General features: G+C 43.5%; 1 protein-coding gene across 2 annotated transcripts in view; it reads right to left on the bottom strand.

The window, feature by feature from the left end:
- Positions 1–16,644, bottom strand: part of DCBLD1 (discoidin, CUB and LCCL domain containing 1) — a 46,570-nt gene extending 29,926 nt beyond the window's left edge. The window contains exons 1-3 of one of the 2 annotated variants that reach the window (XM_038132770.1): positions 15,850–15,988; positions 11,227–11,475; positions 470–682 (exon numbers count right to left, since the gene is read on the bottom strand). In XM_038132770.1, coding sequence (XP_037988698.1) covers positions 470–682; positions 11,227–11,281 — 268 coding nt within the window. In that variant the 5' untranslated portion in view covers positions 11,282–11,475; positions 15,850–15,988. Of the gene's footprint in view, positions 1–469; positions 683–11,226; positions 11,476–15,849 lie in introns of both variants that reach the window. The other variant, XM_038132769.1, reaches the window with a different exon arrangement.
- Between the last annotated feature and the right edge of the window lie 6,042 nt (positions 16,645–22,686).

Below are 22,686 nucleotides of genomic sequence, written 5' to 3'. Positions count from 1 at the left end.
ATATCTGCAAGTATTAAAGCCTGTACATTAGTAAGGTGGCTAACAGCTAGCAATAGTAAAGGTTATGTCCTCTCTGAGCCATGGACTGCCTACGAATAGAGACACACAGGATCACTGACTCCAATTGCTCATCTTTGTCTAGTTTGTGAGGAAGCTCTTCCTCAACACAAGAAGGGAACAGGGCTGATACAGATCTACAGACTTGCTGTACCAAAACTGTGATGGTCCAGCTCTGCAGGTGTGAAGGCAGAGCCCCGGCAGCCCCTCTGCAGCACAGCATGGCAGCACCCTCAGCCTTGGCAGCACTACACACGGTGGGACAATGGCTTCCCACACAGAGAACGAAACACCTGAATACGGAAAGGAGGAGCAGAGGACAAAGGCTGACGTTTCTTGCATTTTGCTAAGCTGCCTTTTACTCACCCTTTCACCAATTCATGCATCGACCATGGCCTTGTCTCTTACATACCATGCAATGTTGAAGAGCTCTGGATGGTAAGGTAGCTGGACTCGCATTTCTGTGATTCAATATCCAGGTCTCCAATTTTCAAGATCAGGCGTTTTCCTGGAGGCACTTGGATTTTCTTTTCACAAAGAGTGTAGTTTGGGTATGTCCCAGGATAGTTCTTGGATGCCAGTGTCCCGCTGTCTTGATACATCACTGTGTGCCCACATCCATCCCCTGCAGTAGGAGAACAGAAAGGAAGAGAAACAGAATGTACTCCTCAATTTAAAAAAAAAAAAAAAGTAAGAAAGTAAGAAAATACTTGCTACATGATCATGTCTCGTGCACTTTTCCCTTTTAAATTAGTATTTTGGAATACTTCACCTCAGTTCTGCTGGTGTTGGAACATAGGTAGCTGAAATAAATATAGTCACATTTCTCTTGTAAAGCAGTAGAAAGAAGGGTTGGAAATACCCATGAACCAGGGTGTATTTGACAGTAAGGTTCAGACAGTGTCTTGTCTCTCTGCCTTTCTGCCTTGTAGCCAAACCCTACTACATCCCTGAAGATGCAATTCCACATGTAAGGAGCAGGATCCATCCTTCAGTAATTTTCTCCCAGTTATCAGTCAGCATTTTATTTCCACAGCAACAGCCATCTCAGAGAGGGTAACTGAGTCATACATGAAAGAACAGACATGACTTAACTGTGTACTATCACAGACCTGACACATCTTATTTTCCTGTTGTTTTTCTTGTCCCACTTGCACAATACTAACAGCACAGGATGAAGGCACAAGAAGGACTTCCAAAGTGGGGTGTGCACTGTTAATGGTACACAGGCTACTTTGCAGCAGCATTCCCAGAAAAGCAAGAGCTGCTGCCTCTTTGCTGAAGAGGTGAGGGTAGGGGTCCTCAAAGTGTGTCTTCACAGCACTGTATAGGAGCCAGCTCAGCTTTGGAACCTTTCCTTGGTGGAGAGGCATCTGAGGAGCAGCTGCAGCAGATCAGAGGACAACAGGAAAAGGCACATGGAAATACATAGGGGGATGTGTGGACTGACATGGAAAACAGGAAGCATCCACAGAGGGGGAAGGAAACAGGTATCAGATAAGAGACATTGACTACTAAAGAAAGCAATTTTTACTGAACTATTTAAAAGCATACTAGTAACTTAAAATTTGTGTACTAAAGCTTAAGCCATTTTGTTCTGCTCAATCTTCCAAATAATGGAAATATTTGTGACAGTGGACTAGTGTCGTGTACACATACATACAGGCAGTCCTCAGTTTCAGGTCTTTTAGGGCATAGGCACACTTCCCATAGGAGTCTGCATTCTGTTATCCTCTATCTTGGCAAAACTGAAGCTAATCCAAGAAGTGTTAACAAAATAAAGAATCCTGCAGAGCTGGGAATTCACAATGTTCACTTTAACTACCCAAAATTTTCCTTTTGGGGATATTTTGGTTAAATGGTTTTGGTCTGTGCCATTTTAATTACTATCCGAATTTCCTTCCAAAACAATTAGAAACAACAAACTTAAGGTTTGATAGGATTTTTAAAAAGGAAAAACTAGGAATGAAGTGTTGAAAAAGAAGTGTTGCCATACCAAGGCGGGGGGGGGGAAGTGGCATGCTGTGCTAAGATAAGCTCCAAGCTATCAAACTTTGACTTGCTACCATATAATTACACTGCCATTTCATCCAACTCACTCAACTGCTCTTTCACAAGCAATCACATTTATTTTGAAGCTTTGGCATTACTACTAGCTTTGTTGCCTAGTATTTATTTTTGTCATAGGTTCATGCTAGGAATAGAGGTGAATAGGAGATACAGATCCAAAATCATATCACCATAAAACATATTCAATATGTTTTTTTTCAGATCTCCTTTTTCACATGCTTTAAAAAGCATCTGCTGTTCAGGGTTTTTAACCAAGCACTATTGATTTTAGAATGCCTAGGAAAAATACTCAGGATGAAAGGTAAGCTGGCTTCATGAGCAAATCACCTTTTAATGGAAACTTTTGGCAACATGACTGAAGACACAAAGAACAATATTGTAGATGAGCTGTCAACTTTCTAAAGAGTGAGGGGTCCACAGAGGTCTAGGCCATGTGAAACCAGATCACTTCCAGCAGGACACAGGACAACCTGGATGCCCATGGAGCCAACTCCTGTACAGTAAAAAAGAACTGCCCATGGCCTTTAATTTAAACTGCATGTTTCTAACTGTGAGAATTTATTTTAGCTGGAATAAAGAAACTACAATATTGAGCTTTGTTTGCAACATATCCTTATTAGGGAAGAAAAGGAAAAATAACTGGTAAATTACAGAACCACAAGGGGATGAACTCCTCAAAATGGAAAGTCACAGACTTCATCTTACTGGGCTATGTCCTGGCCTCTGTCACCTTTGTACAATGCCAAGGATCTTTTGTGGTGCAATGCTGCTCAAAAAACTGTAAAGACCTTGCTATCATGATAAGACCCTGATGACTGTCCAGGTCACAGAGCCTTATATCTCTGCAGAAAGTGTACAGGCAAAACCATACATGAGTGACCTCAGCCTGCCATCCTCCTCTGTTGAGGTTATACAAGGTCTTGTTCCCAGGGAAACTCCTTTTTTTTTTTTTTTTTTTTTTGGTTAAATCTGTCCTTGAGAGAGAGCATTAACACCAGAACATCTTTTCAGCTAAGAAAGCATAAATGCTATTTTCTGACTTTTCACTGGTGGAGCATGGCCATCCAAACACTCCAGCTCAGGAGAGGAAGGCTCAGCACCAGCCTGCACCTAAAACATCCCTTGCAGCCCTCAGTTCTGCCTGCCTGCCATGAAGCAAAAGCTAATATAAAAGTTTATTTGCCACAAGAACCAAAGTAATGTCCAAAAAGTCACAACAAGTCCTAGTAACTACTGCTTCTTACAGAGAAAGCTGACTGCAGCTCTGAGTTCTGAGTTTCTCAGCAAGATTAAGATTTTTCTTTGCTCTGGTACACTGAAATTTGCTGGAAAACACACCCAAAAGAAGAACTTGGAAGGTATAGAGGGAAGGCAGAATAAAGCTCAGGATCTGACAAGTCAAAGAGTGAATTAATGACTAAATATTAAAAAAACCTCACAAACATAACATCACTATATAACAAGGGCTCAGAAAAGGAGGCAAGTTGTAAGGAATTCAAGCATATCCCTAGTCACATTATCAAATGTTAAATGTGAACAATACTGCCATTAGTCTTGCCCTTATTATTTTCCACAGGAAATTTTGATTTTCAGTAGAAATGTGTTGGCCAAACTTAAAATACACTGAGTTGAAAACACAACTTGTCCTTACGAAAACTATGGCTTAAACACCTGATGTCACACACTTTTCTTTAGGCACAGCTCTTCTGGATGGAAATATGTTTATTTAACCAGTCAGTTTGACACAGATTTTCTTGCTGACACTAAATTTTCACTTATCATTACTTCTGAGAACTGTTTTCTATCACCCCATTTGGCAAGAAGCTGTCAGCCTTGCCTCAGACATCCAGGTTTCATCACTTCTCACTGGACAGGAGCAAAGCAACGTATTTAACACAAGGTACTAAACAACCAGAGAATCTAAACCTACTCAGATTTTATAAAATCTCTCCTCAGCACCAGGAGTTATTGAAAACACATCAAACATGCTTTGTAGAACAGGTTCCCATCGGCACTTGAATCAAGACCAAGATCATGATCTCTGAATCGTGGGCGACCACCTGTTGGCCTACCTGCAGGTTGTACCAGAGATCACACAGCACTGGAATTAAGGCTGTTTACCAGAGATAAAAATAATCTCCCACGGCAGATGATGGAAGCAACTCCCCAGGAAGAAAGAACCACAGCTGGCACCTTCTGCCACAGCAGCAGGCACACCACTCACACCTTGCCCTCTCTCACACGGTGCTCGCCAAGAGCAGGACATGTTTGTAACTCCAAACCTGGGGCCCCACCAGAAGACACCAGCATGTGTGGCTGTGGAGAGGGCAAGAGGAGACACCAAGGGGCTGGCAGGTATCCCCACCCTCAGACACACATGCAATGGATGCATGTGGGACAAGGTGGAGAAGCTCCAAGCAGCTGCGTCTGGGCTAGGTCTGACCATGGCTGCTGGTCCACAGGCAGGAGAGCCCCCTCCAGCATCTAACCTGCCCAGGAAGGACAGAGGTGATGAAAACAATGCCCACAAATAAGCTCCGGCCCCATCCTGTGAGCTGCCTGGGACAAAGCCCCTGACAGACACTGGGGCTTTAGCAAAATGGTGGTGGTGCCAGAAGCAGCGCAGAGATCCCTGAAGATGATGCTGGTTCCTTCAGGCAACCTCCTGTCACCCAGAACCACCTGACTGGACTGACTCTCTCCTTCCATCCCTTCCTAGGCCCGGCACACAATCTGAGCCATGATGTCTCACTCCCCTGCTCCCTGGGCTTTTCCAGCCCTTGGCTGCACACACATGTGGATGCACACGGTGCCTTCAGGCAACCACTCAGCACATTCCCTTCCGTGACAGGCAAAAGGCTACAGTTTTTCAAGTAAGTGCTCTACAAAGTTTTCACATGCTGCACCTTTCAGAAACATGTTGATTCGGCCAACTACAAAACAGTTACAGTGTATGATATCAAAGCATTTTCAAAAGCATTGCTACAATATCCTGGCAGCAAACAGCTGCCTTTTTCATCCTTCTGATTCACCCTCATGCAGCAATGCATAAGAGCCTTGGACTCACTCCAGCGCTAAATACGTGTTATACCTAGGCGTGATCACGCACCCAGCCTGCGGCTCCCTGCCCTCTTCCATTCCAGCAGAGGAGCCCTGTGGGGCCCCAGCTTTTCCCACCTGGTCTCCCCGGTTACAGACTACTGCTACCTGATGTCCCTTGGCTGCCCACTCCTTCCACCCAGATGAAGCCCCCCAAAGCAACTTTATTTCCTTCCCTGACTCCTCTCTCCCAGTCTGACATCCTTTTGAAGGTCACCTTCATGGTGGTGCCTGGAAGAAGGCAAGCTGCCCCCACTCCACACGCAACACAGGGAACAGAGCTGTTGGGAGCTCATGGCCTGTCCTTCTTCCTTTCCACTCCTTTGTTTGAGAGGAGAGCAGAAAACTGGGTTTGAATACCTCAACTCTGAATCCAGCCCCCAGAAAAATCAGCATTTTCTGAAGAGCCACTGCAGCAAATGGGCAAAGGGAGCAGAATGCCACAGAGTCAAGACTATGGCTCTGAGAGCTCTGATGAGAAGCCCCACAAGGACAAAAGAGATTTGTCTCATCTTCCACACTGCTTTCACTGAAGTAATAACTCCAGCTTATTAAAAGCTACAATAATAACTGAATCAAGGAGTTTTGCATCTGTACTTGAAATACAATTTGAGTTATGCATAAGAACAGAGAAGTATCTCAGAAAGAAATCAACTCCTTACAGTCAAACTTGTGCCCTCTCTGCTCACATGGGATAGGAGAAAAGAGAGAAAATTCAAGTTTTTCTTGCCAGATGCCATCCAAATCCACTGCAGTGGTCTGAAAACACTTTAGGGTTTCATACAGCAACTCTAACCTTCATCACTAACAGAACCATGCATGCTGCAAACACAAATGGGTTCAAGCCTTCACTGCTTTCTGAGGTGATGGAGTAAAATGCAAAGTTAAGTGCTTCATCTCTAATCTCTCTGCTGCCAAACCTGGGTCAAGAGCATCAGCCCTTTACTGTGCCATTACAACAGAAAAGACACCTCCAGGCAACCAGGACCTAAACCCTTCACCTCCACAGAGAATGGTGAGATGTCAGAGCTTTGTGCTTTTCCTGGCAGTGAGCTCAAACAAAGGGCAACACCACAGCCCTGATGCACTGCTGGGCAGGTGAGAACCCCCAGTCCTCCTTCCCAGCAGTGCTGGGGCCCAGAGCCACAGGCACCACGGGGGAGGTAGAGGGAGAAATGGCCACACATTTGGGGATTTCACAACCCCCTGGATTCAGGGCAGATGCCATTTACACCAGCCAAGCAACTGGCTGAGCCCTGCTTCAAAAGTATATAAATCCACAGCAGGATTTTTTCAGAAGTTCAGCCTTATGTTCTTCACAATATTCTGTGGATACAGAAAAAAGACTATTTTCAAATAATGAAAGAAACCACTAAAAATTAAGGCAAGTTTATGATGAAAAAAAAGAGAAGTGACTGTCATCCTCCATGGCCTTCAAATTAGTATTAATATATTTTTAAGGGAAAATGTCTCCCACATCACAGTATGCCCTATTACAAAAGGAAAAACAAATAGCATGTAAATATTTTCTTTGAGTTACATTTTAATTTAACTCCATTAGAAGTCAGGAAACATTTTATCCTCTGTGCTGCAGCAGTTCCTGAGGACACTTATTTTGCTCCCCAAGCTAACCAAGTGGTGGCTGGCAGGAGGGCTAAGAGCAGGAAGGGAACGTAGAGCAGCAGAAGAAACAAAGGAACACTGTGGAGTGCTGATTTTATTGCCCAAATTATTTACTTACCAACTTCAAAGGGATGCAAAAGGAGAAGGAGGCCAAACAAACCGCGGCATGTTTTCCCCTCCTCTTCACAGACATTATTTACTGTAATGTCCCTCTTAAAGCAGAAATGAGAAAGAAGCAAATGACCTCCAATTGGTTCTGCGGGGTTCCATAAATCACAGATTCCCACCATGTGCCCAGCTGCCATCACCCCCACAGCCATTCAGACTGCAGCTGGGAACTGGCTTTCCTCGGGATGTCCCCTGCAGCCAGCCTCATGAGATGCTCTGCCTCAAACATATGAAAAGCTATTTTGGTAACCAGTTGGATCGCCATCATCAGGTAAAGAAAAAAAAACCCTGACAACCCTTCTGAATCTCTTATCTAGCAACATAGCTTACATCCATATCACCATTTTTCAAAGTTTGAGTTTTTTAGCCCTTGCAGCACAGCCATCTGGGAGTAGCCAGGGAAATCTTTCCAGTGACTTTGCAGGATTGCTACAACTGACCGGGGCAGCCTTTACTACTCCAGGAACCTCTCATCTTTGCAGAAGTTCTCAAAGACAGATACATAGAAAGATCTGAGATTTTATTTATTTAGCTGCTAAAAGGTCAAAAGAAAGAAGATATCTCCTTATAAGCAACTTCTTCTATCAACACGAAGCCATGTCCACTAAGCCAGAACTTTACACTCAGCAAGCAGGTTTGAAACCTGAACAAGTAGTAAAGTCTTTCTTACACTAACACAAATGTGAATCACGATCTGGTTCCACTGCAATCTGTGAAAGACAGACAGTACCAGAGTACATGTCAAAAATAAGTATGTTTTAGTCACTGCTTCCAGGACTTAGGCACTATACCCAAATGTAGCCCGCCAGAGAAGCGAGCTTCAGTACTGGAATTTGCTTTTCAGCACTCTAAATACAGCACTCTTGAGCTTGTGGGAGTGAGAAAACTTCTATGCCTTTTAACTGCTGAAACAAAAGAGATTTGTAATTCATTTATTTACTGCATGGCTTCATTTAAATAGTTTTCAATGCTTTCCTTTTATGAAGGTGGCATATTGCTGTGACTGACCACCTCAACATCTTATTGTTGTGCAGGTTTGGACAGATATGACAATGGAGAATGGAAACATACACACAAATGGAAATTTCAGAGGAATTCTTAGAGTTCCATTTTTGCAAAAGGGAAACCAATTTTTTGTTTTCTAAATAAATAAATTCTTACTATGAGATATACGTCCATATTACACACCTCAAGTGCAGAGAAGGCACCAAGTCTATTGCCAAGCACTTCTTGTACCTGCATGCTCAGAAAGAACTGTGAAGGACTATAAAGAAATGGGAAGATGGCCACATTCCTCCATCAGCCACCCATGCAGAGTAACTCAGGACCCTGGTGATGGTTCAGAGCTATGAAAGCTATGAGGAGCAAATTATCAACAGACAGCAGTTTCTTCCCTGCCCCTCTGCCTACAGCATCCCAGAAATGTGTCAACAACACAGGGCTGGAGCTCCCTCCCACCCTGTGCTGGGCAGTCCCTAGGCTGGAGGGACATTTTGCCATCAGGGCATCTCCTCCAGTTCTGCTGACTTGAGGCAAACATGAAGTTGGAAATTTGGATTTTTATTAAGGGTTTTTCAGGCAAAGTAGGAAATGCTAATCTTAACTAAGAGTCATATCATATGTATGCAAATTGTTTGCTCTACTTTCTCCATCTGTTTTCTTCCCAGGTTTTTCTCTGTGCTATGCTTTACTGGAGATTAACTTACAGTATATTGCACCAAATTTGGACTGTGTGGGAAACATATGCTGCAAGCTCAAGGCCAGACTCGAATATTGGGTTGCACAGGAATAGGAATATTCACAGCAGTGCAAAGGACTGACAAACCCACAGGGACAGGAAATTCAGAGATACCAGGGTAAGGAAAGGCTGAAGCAGAGCTGTTCCAGTTACAGTAGCAGGTGGGAAGGCAAGATTTCAAAACAGTTTTAATTTGGGCAAGAGGAAATGGCTGAACATGAGAGAATGAAACCACACACTCCCCTCATTTTAATATGCAATTACCTTGTTAGTGTGATACACATTGAGCAAGACAGTTATCAATGATGGAGGATAGTCTTTTTTTTCTAGAAATTAAACTTGTCCTGACTTACTTGAAAAATCACACATCCACCTTTTATGCCTGTACACCGAGATGGAATGTGTCATTTGTTAACAAGAAAGGACAAGAGAAAGGATGCTACTTTTCTCAAAGTGAATTATACTAACACCCCATCATCCCCAAGGTGTAAATCAACAAATATCTAAGGAGAAAACAAATTGGTTTGTGATGGAAACAATAATTGTCATTTATCAGCATCAAAAAAAAAAAAAAAATCAGGTATTTTGACTCAGTGAACCCAGTGTCTAAGAAACTATTTCCTCCATGATTACTGCAAACTAACAACAAATGTTTTTTGCAACTCCAGTAGAAATAGAAGCAAAATTTTACTGAACTAAGATGAAGAAACAATCAAAGAACTACTCTGACCTCATGTACTGAAAGCAAGAAATGCCTTTTATCAGTATAGTCCCACAACAAGCCTGCTTGATACTCATCTTCAAGGTACTAAACAAAATGGTACATGCAGAAGCTCCATAAGCTTTTGTCATCTTCCCAATTAATTGTGGTCACATACAGTTGCTGCGAAAGATGTTTTAAATTAAAGACCAAAAAAAAGAAAGGAAAGCAGCTACATCATTACTTAAGTGCTACAGTGTTGGTTGTGGCCCCACATGTGACTCACCGCATCATTTCTGTGTCTTCTGTGACACATTAATGAGACTGCATAAAAGGTATTTACCTATGGATGTGGAAAACAGTAGAGAGGAGTATGGTTTTTGCCACCCTGTGTACACCACTTATACTGAAACGCCATAATCCCATTCTGACCAGATTTTTTTGATTAGCAGTAGTATTAAACAATCACATTCTCAACTTTTGAAACAGGATATGCAGAAAGGTCTGAACAGTTTTTCACTCAACCCAAGAGTGAATGTCCCAGTGTAACTGCCTAGTTTACTTTGATACAGTTTTAGCTTGCTTTCCACATACAAAACACAGCAACTAGGTTTCATCTAAAAAAAAAGTGGTTTAATTTTCAAAACACAAGCATTAGCAAGGACCATGAGTTTAGTCATGTCTCTTCTGTCTGTGCTAAAATACTAGATCAGTAAGTGTTGATTCCTCGGGTTTGAAAACGTTAACACGACTGCCCAAAAAGCAGAGTAGCTTTAGTAGCTCAGAGGCATTTGAACTTCAACTCCCCTGTAGCACGCAGACATAAGAAACATGGGCTAATAAAAACCCCTGCCTTTGGGAGGAAGCTGACACAACAGGGAAGGCAACAGCTCAAATGTGAGCCATGAACCTCACTGCTAAAACATCCCAGCAGAGGGAGACCCACAGGATAACTGAATTTATTCTACAAGTTAAAATATATTTTTTGCAGACCCAGAGGACAAAGTGTGGACTTTTGTTGTTGTTTTTATGAATTTATTTTACAAGTGAGGCATTGCTGACTATTAAGATCAAAACAACATACCAACACAGAACTGGTGTGGCACCAGAGCAAAACAAGAGTGAATTTCAGGCAGAAGCAACACATCTCCTTTCTGCACAGTTAGTGCAGCTGCAACAACAAGGCTCAGGCACTTAACAAAGCTATTCTGTTCGGGTGGGTGAAGAAACCCACCTATGTTTCCAGCTTTTTGAAGTCTCTGCTGCTACTCCATGAAGAAAAGTTTTGTTTGATTTCTGACAGGACACACACAGGCCTTTGTATAGCATGAGGGATCACATCCAGAATTCCCCATGTGTTTTTGTAATTTGAAATAAAACAAACAAACAAAATTTTTATTCAGTAGACATGAACATCTGGAAGATGACATCAACATGACTTCAACTTTAATGTCAAAGCATTAGACTGAAATCCAATATTGTTGAACAATTTGTGGTGGAAATGCCAGAAACTCGAACATCATGGAATGAAACTGTGATGGATAGGAGGTTTCTGCAGCAACTGAAGGAAGAAACAATGTTTTAGAGTTTAACTAAATGCCTGATGAACACTAATGTAATTACAGTAGCTCAGGCTGTAATGCATTATATTAAGCATAAAAAATGAACACCCTGGTCCTGTAGGAGGCCTGGGGACTGGGTTGCTAGCCTTGCCCTGCTCTGCTGTCCTTATTTATTCTCCTGTCCCTCATTATGGTTGGTTTGAACACACCTTCACTGAAGCTCCTTGGAGATGGGCAAGTACTGCACAGCATGGGTGCCCCCATCCTTCTTTGTGCCTCCGTGGGGGAGCAGAATGGAGCTGCCACCAGACAGCAGTCCCGTCCCACCAGGGAAACAGAAATAACAAATATGGTCACAGTGGGACTGGAAATCTTGCTCCAAGAGGATGAGAAAGTACCACCATCACCAAACTAAGCCTTCATGTCTTGGAAGGAAACTCCTGAGAGGCAAGTCCTGGCTGTCAAAAGAAGAGAGAGGGAGAAAGGCAATGAAAGACCAAAATGCTTCCTCTCCTCAAAACACTCAGCTCCCAGGCCTAATTATACAGGATCAACAATCTTAACCAAAACCACTGGCAGCTTCTCCCTATGTACAACCATACAGCCAACCTCAAAATTGTGGCTTTAGTACTCACACAATTTTCACAGGCCAAAATCAGTTTAATTACACAGTTTGTAATTTCTTTTGGAAGCAAAAATGAAGGTATCTGTATACTCTTAAAACTAGTCAAACCACTATCCTTTTTTTATTTAAGCATCACTATTAGCTTGTCCCAGTTTGAAGTTTCCCACTCCCAGTTGTAACACTAATTAAACCTTTTGGGGAAGTTGTGCGCTCATTCTTATGCATTGCTATTAATATTTTTTATTGCAGTTAGCTGGGATCCAACACCATTCCACTGAACCCAGTCAGAAGGATTTTATTTTGATTTTGTCTGGCTTGTTTTATTCTTAGCAGATGGTGCAAACCCATATGTTGATGAGTACATGCCACAGGAGAGCATCTGATCTGATACAGCCAGCCCCAAACTACAGTGATGTCTGTGCTGAGGACTTCAGTGCCTGCCACCACACAGGACCACACTTCTCAGCATGGTGTGAGAGCTCGGATGGGCTTTCAAAACTATACCAGTCCTGGTATCTAAGATACTTTTGAAAAGGTAACTTAGGCATCTCTATACAGTAGCATGACTCTCCTCAAAATTGGTATATTTTCAAGCTAATTTTTACTGTGCTACCCACGTAACTCAGGTGGACTAAAGGTGACACTCATATTTGATAAATACAAATTAATATATTTTTGCATATGCAATTCAACAAATATTTTTCATGAAATATGATTCAACAGCCATGCAAGTAACAACTCTCCCAAAGCATCTTTTCCTCCCCACATTGTCAGAGAGACTCCTGCTGCCCTCCCTGTCTTTGATTTTGTTTGAAATACATCCCCTGATAACTTAAAGAGAAGTACTTTTGAAGTGCTTAGAGCTATTTATAGCAAAGCCTGTGTGACTGAAAACATTGCAGTTTTCTTGTGGTGGGTACTTGCATCACTTATGAACTGCAACTGGAAAACTGTTGCCTCCCTCTTTAGCAATTCTAGTCAGCATTCCCAAGGCAAAAGAGAGGGAGCCAAGGAAGGAAACAGACATAAGGACAAAACGCAAACAAACTGAAAATTTACCAATCACTTATATTCAGAAACTGAAGCGGGGGGCGGGGGTTTGGGTACAAGAAAGACTCATCTCAATCTGCATTTCAAACTGCTGGAAATGGGCATACAAAGTGGATTAGCATGATCACACCAGTATTCTTCAGCAAGGGTTTTGTGCAAGCCCCTGAGAACAGGCATAATCTCTCGTAATTACTGGATACACTGTTGTCACATTGAATAACAGCCTTTCCTCAAAACATATAAAAGTCTACTCCCCATCGATTCTTCCAACGGAGCATTGGGTGCAACCATTAACAGACCCAGGAATACAGCGAGCAAAGCTCACTCCTGGATGCTGATCTGCAAATCCCACATGAACTAGTTTCATAGCTGTGTTTTATTTGAAGTGAAAATAAATGAGGTACAGCAAGAGCAGTGGCTTAAATCTTGTACTTAATAGATTAAAATCCCCATTCCTCTTATGCCTTCCTACAAACAAACAACCTTCGGGTCAGTTTTAAGTCCTACTGGCCAGAAATGAGATAGAAAATGAGTCAAAACTCTGGAAGACTCAGATTCTGCTGCTATTCTGCTGCTCACAATTACACGGTTCAAGGTCTTGCTCAACAACACCAGAAGAAAAAACAAGGAATGGTGAAAGGCAAAGATAATGTGTTCAGGTTTGGCTCTCTTCTGCCTTGGCATTTAACCGCTGGGGAAGATTTTTAGAAGACACACCAGAATACCGGATGGCTGCGTGAGGTTGGCAGGCAGGGAAAAAGGTGTATTTTTTACTTGTCAGTAAAGAACTGGCAACTGAAACCCCAAAAGATTGGTGTACAGCAGAATAAAAAGAGTAACAAACCACCTTTTATTATAAATCCCAAAGCTATATATTACTCATGGACAAACACAGACGTAGTATTTGTTCCCATGTGAGACCTACTAAGCCTATAAATATTTTTTAATTAAAATAGTTTCCCTTGATGCTCAGCCTTTCTTATCATCATTTTATGGACAACAAAATTCTACATTCATAGATTGCTCAGACAACACACACATTTAACATGTTTTCAAGAACAGAAAGAGTGCTGACACCTGGACTGTACACCACCACACTCACATACAAGCCATTCTCTGAAATAAAGAAGCCACAGTGAAAAAAGGGGTCTTTCCTTAATTTGAAGCCAAAGTAAAAGAACAGAAGCTATAACACCCTTGCTCTTTATCCTTAACATCCTTGCTCTGTAGCACTCCTCAAGAAAAAGTTAAGAGGAAGGTAAAGTCAGCTCATGAGGAGTCAGAAAAATATAATGCTTCATTTTTTAGAAGGGATATTTCAAAATCAATATACTTAAACCAGCGCACCTTTCTTCGAACCAGCTGGTGGGAAACACCAGTGGTGATGAGATACAGAATTATCTGAAACTCGAGCCTGATTCACTCTGGCACTTCTCCTGCTCCATTACAACTTCTAAATCAAGTCAAGAAGCTTGTGTAACAGGAAGTTTGTATCCACTTATCCTTATCTCCTTTCTCCACTGGTGTGACTTTAGAACACTTAGCCCTTAATTTATAGGGTAATAGTAATAAACAAACACAGAAGAACTTCCCCCCGTGGAGAAATGAAGTGTGTGTGGGGGAGAATCAACATATTTTCTGCTTTCTAGACACTGGACAGATTATCTTGTAAATCTGAGTTTGGTCCAAAGAGAACCAGGCAAAATAGTATTTGCGTTTCCATTCTGTTGATTTGATTGTAGAAACATTTTTAACATGAATAAAATAAAAGTACTTTTACCAACTACTTCGGCAATATGGACAAGATGGGACATTCATACGTGCTCCTGTGTTACTGTATGCACAAAAACCCCCTGAAATCTCAGCAGACTTACTATTACTCGCTTGCATCCCAAATGACTTTGTTCTCCCTGTTGCCATTGAGTGAGGGACAAGCATTGGTGAAAGAGAAAACAAACAAAAAAAAACCCCTCAACACACTGATGAAAAGAGGGGATTAAGGGAATGATTTTTTTTCCTTGCTACATATGTTTTCCTAGAACATATCAAATCGGAATCCTAGCACACGGAGGAAAGAACAGAAAGCTACCAAGAAGCTGGCAAGTGGCAACACGACTCATACCAACTTCTCCCTTTTGTGGAGATGCGTATCAGAAATCTCTGCTAATAGGAGGTTATGGGAAGAACAGGTATAAATCAGCCGAAGTACTTTCTGCCAATGCCTGTATACAATGCCAATGCCTGTATACAGCTAATGCACAGCGCTGGGTTCTGGAATTTGCAGCCAAGTCGGAACATTAATACGGGATTTCTAAGTTATCTGAATGCATTGTCAAGCTCATTACGATGCATGGTTTCCAGTACTAGCTATTTTATCGGTAGCTGCCAGTGAAGTCTTCTAAGACGGATGCATCAGGCCACGCAACGCAACAGCCAAGAGGCTGCAACTCCGCGGTCAGAGATGTCAGCTGCATTGGTAATTTACACAGGAAGCTTAAAAACACAGGGCAAAGAGAATGGTACCCGCGCTCTATTTGCAACAAACTGCACTACCACAAAAAGGGCCGTAACATCCCCTCGAGATCCCTAGGAAACTTTGTCCCGGCACGAGTACGGGCATTACACTTTCTCCCCGAGGCAGTGGGAGAGCAGAGCTGCCTGTACGTCGCTGTGGGACGCGGGCTGCCGGCCCCAGCCGCCGCCGGAGCAGACGCGGAGCTGCCGCTGACCCAGAGCTGCCCGCCGCGCCCGGGGCTCCCGCCGGGGCTGAGGAGGCGCGGCCACAGCCGGGCGCCCAGGTGGCCTCCCCCTGCGCGCAACTTTCCGGAGAGTTTTTCACCGCTTATATGACTTATTATCAAAGAGAAGAAAAAAAAAAAAAAAGTCCTAATTAACAAATATCAAGAAAGTCATAGTATACGTTTACCGTAAGGCTGGTTACCACTTTAATCTCGCAGCTACTCAGACACAGGGATAAACCCGGCGAGGATTAACCAGGTCAGCTATATACAGCCCTAAGAGCAGCTCAGGCTACGCTCCCGCAGAGCAGCGAGGCGAGCACGGCGGGGGCAGCCCGCCTCACCCCTCCGCTCGCCCCCAGAGCGGGGAGCGCCCGGGGCCGCGCCTGCCGACCCTCCCCGCTCGGCCCCGGACTCACCCAGCGTCTCCGCCCGCAGCCACAGCGGGGCCGAGGCTCCGAGCAGCAGCGAGAGCAGCAGCGAGGGGGCGGCCCGCGCCCCCCCGGCGGGGCCCATAGCTCCGGCTCTCGGCGGGGCGGGCACGGCACAACTTCCCCACTTCCCTCCTGCTCCTTTCTCTTCCTCTCCTCTTCCTCCTCCTTCTTCTCCTTCCCGTTGGGGCGGCTCCGGAGCCAGCCCGCGCTCCCGCGGAGGGGGGCGGCCACCTCCCGGCATCCTTCCCCCCCGCAGGTGTTTCTGCGGAGGCGGAGAAGGGGCTGTGCGGGGCTGCCTCTGGCCCCGTGCCCCGCCGGTGGCCGGGCTGCAGCGCTGCCGCCTCCCGCCTCCCCGGCCTGGGGCTGGGGGTGGAGAGAGGAAACGGGAGAAGGGGAAGCGCCACAATTCCCATTGGGCTGCCGCTCGGGGTATCTCCTCCTCCTGCCGTGGACCGAGGGGCCGGCGCGGCCCCGCCGCCCCCTCCCCTCGCCGGGTGCTGCCTCTCCCACCCACCGCCGCTCTGGGCTGCGTACCGGGGTCGCGGCGTTTCCCCAAACCCATGCCGCCCCCGGCATCGCCTGCGGGCCCCCGAAGTTGGCGAGCCATGTACATGCCCGCATGCATATATACACGCGCTCGTACATGCGAGTATGTTCTTGAGGAAACAGGATTATTTTGCCGTTCGGAGGCTAATTCCCAGGCGTCGCTCCCGCTGCCGCGGCGGGAAGGGGCGCGGGGGCGCCGCGGGGTGTGTGCGCGGGGGCGGACACGAGTGGGGCCGGCGGGCAGCGCAGCCCCCGGACGGGGTAAGCGGGAAGAGTCCGGCCCCTTCAGCACAGCTGGGGTCGTGACCGGGCTTCTGGGTCCTGAGGAAGTTTCTCCGCGCAGGTTTGCAAACCGTATGGTTCGCCTGTGCCAGCATTGTGTGTTGCAATTATGGGCGGAATTAAATGGGAGTTTTCTAAAGTATGTTGTGGCCATCTCTCTCTCTGGGTGAGACCTTGATTGTCCGGCTCTGGAGAAACCTGTGGCACGGGGAGGGTTGCAGATGCTCGACAGGGAACATAGTGCCAGCAGCTGCAGGAGACCCGAATGTTAAGCAGGCCCCTGTGGTTTGCCTTTTAGAAGTACCCTGGAGAATGGAAGGTGGGCTGCCTGACTCTGTACAGTCTTTTCAGGGATGGGTTGCTGTGAGGCAGGTGATTTCACACTGCTGGGAGGTCAGGAACACTGTGCTGCTATGCTAAAATGAAGTACAGAATTAACTTGTATGTCAGAGACAGTATTGCTATATTTTATATTATGTTAGAAAAAGTCGAGTTTGGTAAACCTTTATTCTAATTGAGCTCTTGTTTTGTAAGTGTTAATGTCTGTTTTTTAACTTTTCAGACACCATATGTGATCAGGCATATTTTTTGCCATGTACCCAGTACATTATATTCTTGGTATATGTATTTAACACACGTTGTTAGTATTTGAGACTTACCCTTCTTTTCAAAGGAGAGTTTGAAATCTAGACTAAAATGTTAGAGATGGTATAAGGCAGAGAGAGTGTTTGTTAGTGCAGCAGTTTGGTGGTCAGACTAATCCTCACTGGATTTTGCCAACAAATGCCAGCATCCTTCTGGTTGAAGGAGGTTGGGACGGATCACTCTCTTCAAGACTCTGAAGGCTGAGAGACTTTTAAGGAGGAGCTGTGTCCATGTGAATAAAAGTGGCCTGTTCTTGTACTTGTCTCACAGATTGTCAGGAGTAAATCCATACAAATGAGAGTGATTATGGAGACAAAGGGGCGAGAAAGTCAAACTCTGCAACATCCTCAATACTGGATTTAAAGACCCCACGGAAGTGGTGAAAATATTGTGGTCACAGAAAGTAGTTTTTCCAATACCAAATTTTAGTCCAAAACCTACAAACAAGACTCAGCATAAATGGAAACATGAGGGAGAGAGATGGATAGAATAATTCATATGTTGCAAAACATGTATCATCTTTGAAAGAGTGGTAGCTGTTGAAAAGTGATATTACAACATATGGTCGGGCATTGTTTTGTATTAGTCTCAGCAGGCAATCAAAACCAGTCAGTCCCACATGGGTTTGTACTGGGAATTATACTGGTTTGTATTCCATCAACTGAGATCTAGAATATATTCTCTAGTAATAGTGCCAGGTTCTAGTTCTATTTTTTAGGAGTTGTCATAAATATAGGACTGACAGAACAGTCCTGCAGGTCAATCCCAACTAACCTTAGGGAAGCAGTGCTGTGATAAACCTTTACTGATCTTTGGCAATTTAATGTGCAAAACACTTTGCCATGGAGCTTGCAGATCATGTCACTAGTGCTGATCTCTCCACAGAACTTGCATGGCTGGTAATTGGTAGAGGCAAGTTAGGAGCCTTGGAAGGCCAAAACAGTTTTTGCCTGTCACACAGCTCTGGAGGCTCAGAACAAAGAGGGAGGTAGGTTGATAGATACCATGAAAGGAGGCTTTCTTCATCTGCTGGGTGCTGGAGGCTTGGCAGTGCCCTCTGAGACAGAGAGCTAATGATTCAATTCGCAGTTATTTATATTTCAATGATTCGTAGAGAAATGATAAGTCATGCCCTTGAGACTGGGGCTGTAAAACATCTGGGAGTGGTATTTGTTTTCCGCTCATGGCCAGTAAGGAGAGCACTGGTGGAGAGAAAGCGTGCAGGCAGCCTTTTCAATCTCACCACTCTGGGCTCAGCCGGAGCTGGTCGCTTGTCCAAGGCCACGTGTTTCCTGCTGCAAACGTGTAGTGCTCAGGGGGAGCCTTGCCCCTCTCGCCGGTGTTGGGAGCACAGCTTTCCTATTGACTTCAGCAGGCTAATAATAATGCAATCAGTGAAGTAGCTTCTGTATTATTTATTTTGCTATTAAATTCTTATTACTATGCCCTCTCTCTGTCAGTTTTCAATACGCTATAGGCAAAGAACTTACTGTCGGCTTTCAAGATTAAATAATCATTAAGATGAATGAAATAGTTTATAGCTCTCAAAGTTGCTATTCACAAGGAGGACTTGTGTAACCCTTGTCACCTTGCTACACTTGGTTCATGTGTACTTTTCCAAATTTCCCCTTGTGAGGAGGAGAGTTAAAACCAGCTTTTAAATAAATATAGTTTTAAAGGCAAGTACTTTGAATTAACCCAAACGATTAGTTCGGAAAGAAGGCATACATTGAGCCTGACTAATATGTTGTCACACGGTGGGAGCTTCACAACATGAAAACTCCCTGGCGAACCACTTCCGACAGCTTTTTGCAACTGATTTTGGTCACTAACACTGACTTAATTTGGAAGAGACCTGATTCACCCAAACTCTTAGCTACTTGTTAGCATGAACATATGCCTTTCCTTTACAGGTAGTTTTCCAAGGGTATGAGTTAGGAATATTTTGTGTGTTTGTTGCAAACGGTATTAACTGAGTCACCTACTACTAGATAATGTGTCTCATTTCATTGTATGGATACCTTTACTGTGCAGCCACCTGCAAATGAGCCGTTGAGTTTTTACTCCACAGACACAGACCTTTGACCCCAGGATGAACAAACAGCGAGTGAGGACTTCAGGACAAAATCAGCTCAAAACACTTCAGAAGGTGGATGGTCAGTACAGGGACATACCCCGGTTTCATTTGTAGACTTGTACAGTCTCTAGCTTCATGGATTTGCTTTCTTGACCTATACTTTTTATATCCTGTTGCATAATTGCATATAACACACAGAGAAAGAGCTGCTTCTAAGCAGATGTAAATCATCTGATGAGTCCTTGTGTTCCTCGTGTGATGTTAAACTGGTAGTTTATCTGGGACAAGGGGCAGGGAAGGAGAGAAAACACACCGCAGAGTTTTCCTAAGCTTATCTTGAAAGTTTGACACTGTACATATTCTTCCTTTCAAAAGCATCTTGTTCTCTACATGTTGTAAGGGAAAAATAATAGAAACAAAAAACTTAATTAATACAAAGAGGTTTAAGTTTCATCTTAATGGAGTCTTGCTTTTGTGCAGCTAACGGGAAAGCTCCGCTCTTAGAAAGCGGAAAGCTTTTTTTTCTTTGCAGAGAAGAAGCAGGAGGAATTGAAAACACAACGAGGTGGAGAGGACCCGAGGTTACAAATTACAAAACAGCAAGAACAATTCTAGACATTGAGAGGTATGTTAATCTCTTCATTAGCTGAAGGATAGCTTGCAGATTGAGAGGCCTTTTAGCAGTCTTTATATATGGGCCAAGCTTTGCATTTTCACTGGGGCAAAAGCAAATGGTATAGCGGATTTTCAGGATAAAGCTGAGAACAAAATGCTGTGGTTGCCGATCTCTGATCTCCGTGTATTCAGGGACTGTGTTCCGCCAGAAGTGTACATGGTGGCTATATAAAAAAATCAGAAAATAAAACACATAAGGTAAAACCATTAAATGTGTCTTGATGCAACATTTGTATAAACTCCTCTCAATTAAAAATGATGAGACTACAGCAAAGTCAATGCTACTGCAAGACTGTGGCATGGCTTAGGAAGTTATACATGAATTATTCTGTGTATGTAGAGTATTTTATGGACACAATGCTGTATGCTTTGTTTCTATCATTGGAATCTAAGGCCTTGCCCATGGAGCAGCACGGACACTTCAGCATGTAAAACACCACCCTCCACTAAGGTCTGCATACCATTAAACCATGAGGAGATGGACTGACCTCCAGGACTTCTCTGGAAAAAATTTGCAATTTACTCATTGGAATTAGAGTACAAATCTACCCATTTGCAGTAGGCCGTGGGGCTGTGCCCTCCCTCTCAGAGCCAGCCTGGGTTCCGGTGAAGTTCATGTTAGCAGCTTCCCTCCTTGCTTAATGTAAGCATCCCTCTCCAGGTGTGAAAATGCCCAGGAGGGAAGGAGTCAGTAAAATAACATTTCCACTTTTCAAGTAGTTCTGAGCAAGTAGCTAAGAGGCTAGCATGACCGAACGCTTCCTCAGTACTTTAAGGCAAACATGGGGCAAGAATCAGACAGAAAAAAATTAAAAATCTTCTGATAGAAGAAACAGTTTAACTTGCACAAGCACAGGTCACTGCCTGCACCCATATGGATGAGTTGGAGCCATGTAAGTGTCATTATGTAATTACACTGGTAGCAAGAATCCCCAGGAGGGAGAGACCATAAATATTCTTAGACCTTAAGAACATGGAAAAAGAAATAACAGGCAATAAATTCCGGGAGAGAAAACTAAACCGCAGCAGGCTTCAAGACTTTTGTCTTAACCATAAGTCTTAGACGTCTGAGTGGGGGTGATAGCAGGGCTCTTCCCAGCACTGGTGGGGAATGTCTATGGGATAATTGGATGCTAAGAGATAAGCAGCCTCATTCACTGCAACAGCAGCAGTTGGGTGTAACTCTAATGAGAGTCATATAGGGGATGAATGTGCACTTTTCATCACTTTAATTGCTGTAACCTATCCAATCATGTCACCTATTATGATGTAATTATGAGATCAAGTTGAAGACTAATCATTTGTCCCACTGCCACATATTTTGCAGTTTTGCACAGCTGCTTGGTCATCTTAGGTCATAATTTTTCATACTTTGAAGGAATAAGAAATAGAGTTGCTAATCATCTGGATTTTGAAGGCAATCAACCAAACATGCTATGCTGCTGTCAAAAAATATGAGGCAGAACGTTCCTTTCATTTAAACATATTGTTTTAGGGTTGTCTTGGAAAATATTATGATCTAGAGATTCATGACACTTTTTGTCAAAACAGAGCCTACTATTTTATAATTTACTAGTTTGGCAGCATCCTTGGTCATTGTCAGTGACAAAGCTCTGATTGTTTTTTATAGGTATTTTAGAGAAGTTTTGTGATGCTGCAAAGTATTAGTCCTCATACTTTTAAAAAATGTCAAATTTTGCCCATAAGTATATAGGTAATTTTTAATGGTAGCATGTTTGGGATTTTCAAGAGGGAGTTCACAGCTGAATTTGCACAGTCTGCATTTTTTTTTCCACGGGAAACAAGTAGTCTTAATCATTTACTCATGTTTATGGTTGCATCCAAGTAGGAGCTAAGAAATTACTTATGCAAAATATGAAGTAATCCAGTGGTCACTTCCAGGAATAACCAATTATGTTTGAATCACATGTCTTTTAAATAAAGTTAGCAATTGATCTAGTTATAATCTTTCCCAAAAGGTGTGGAGTAATGGGAGATGAATGCAAATAAGCAGGACTTGATAATTTCTAATATAGAGAGTGTGCCACTTATGCATACTGGAGAGGGCAGTTTATGTGCTGGTTTATTGATCCTGATATTCCTGGCTGTATAACTAAAAGAGCTGAAAGCAAATATAAGTATGGACTGAGTGACCGCATGGTTAAAAAGAAATCATCCAGTTTACTCCAGATCTAGCTTGTCTTTCTAATTTCAAGGGTTATCATGCCATGTTGCAGTTTTCCTGTATGGTATGAATTGATGGTATGAACTCAGGCTGAAAGTCTCAGGAGTTGAAAAGTAAGACCTTCTTTCTCTTCAGTTCATTTGTTTCAAGAGAGAGGGATGGGAATCATGCTTATTAATTTAGCAATTCTGATGTGTGGGAATGTGGTCCCTCCCCCCTCTCTGTGCTCTGTACAGGCCCTGTGGAAGTCTGCACAGCAGTAAGCCAGTTATACATAGTGGAAGCACAGGTCATAAATCTGCAATAATCATTATGTATGGAGAAAAAGCTTCTTGTGCAACTTTTCTGCATAACATTGGGCCACTATGCCAATGAATCACAAGGTCAAATTCTTGTAATTCATACTGACACA

Source organism: Motacilla alba, chromosome 3, assembly GCF_015832195.1.
Source record: "Motacilla alba alba isolate MOTALB_02 chromosome 3, Motacilla_alba_V1.0_pri, whole genome shotgun sequence".
Classification (NCBI taxonomy): Eukaryota; Metazoa; Chordata; class Aves; order Passeriformes; family Motacillidae; genus Motacilla; species Motacilla alba.
This window is presented reverse-complemented; position numbering and strand designations above follow the sequence as displayed.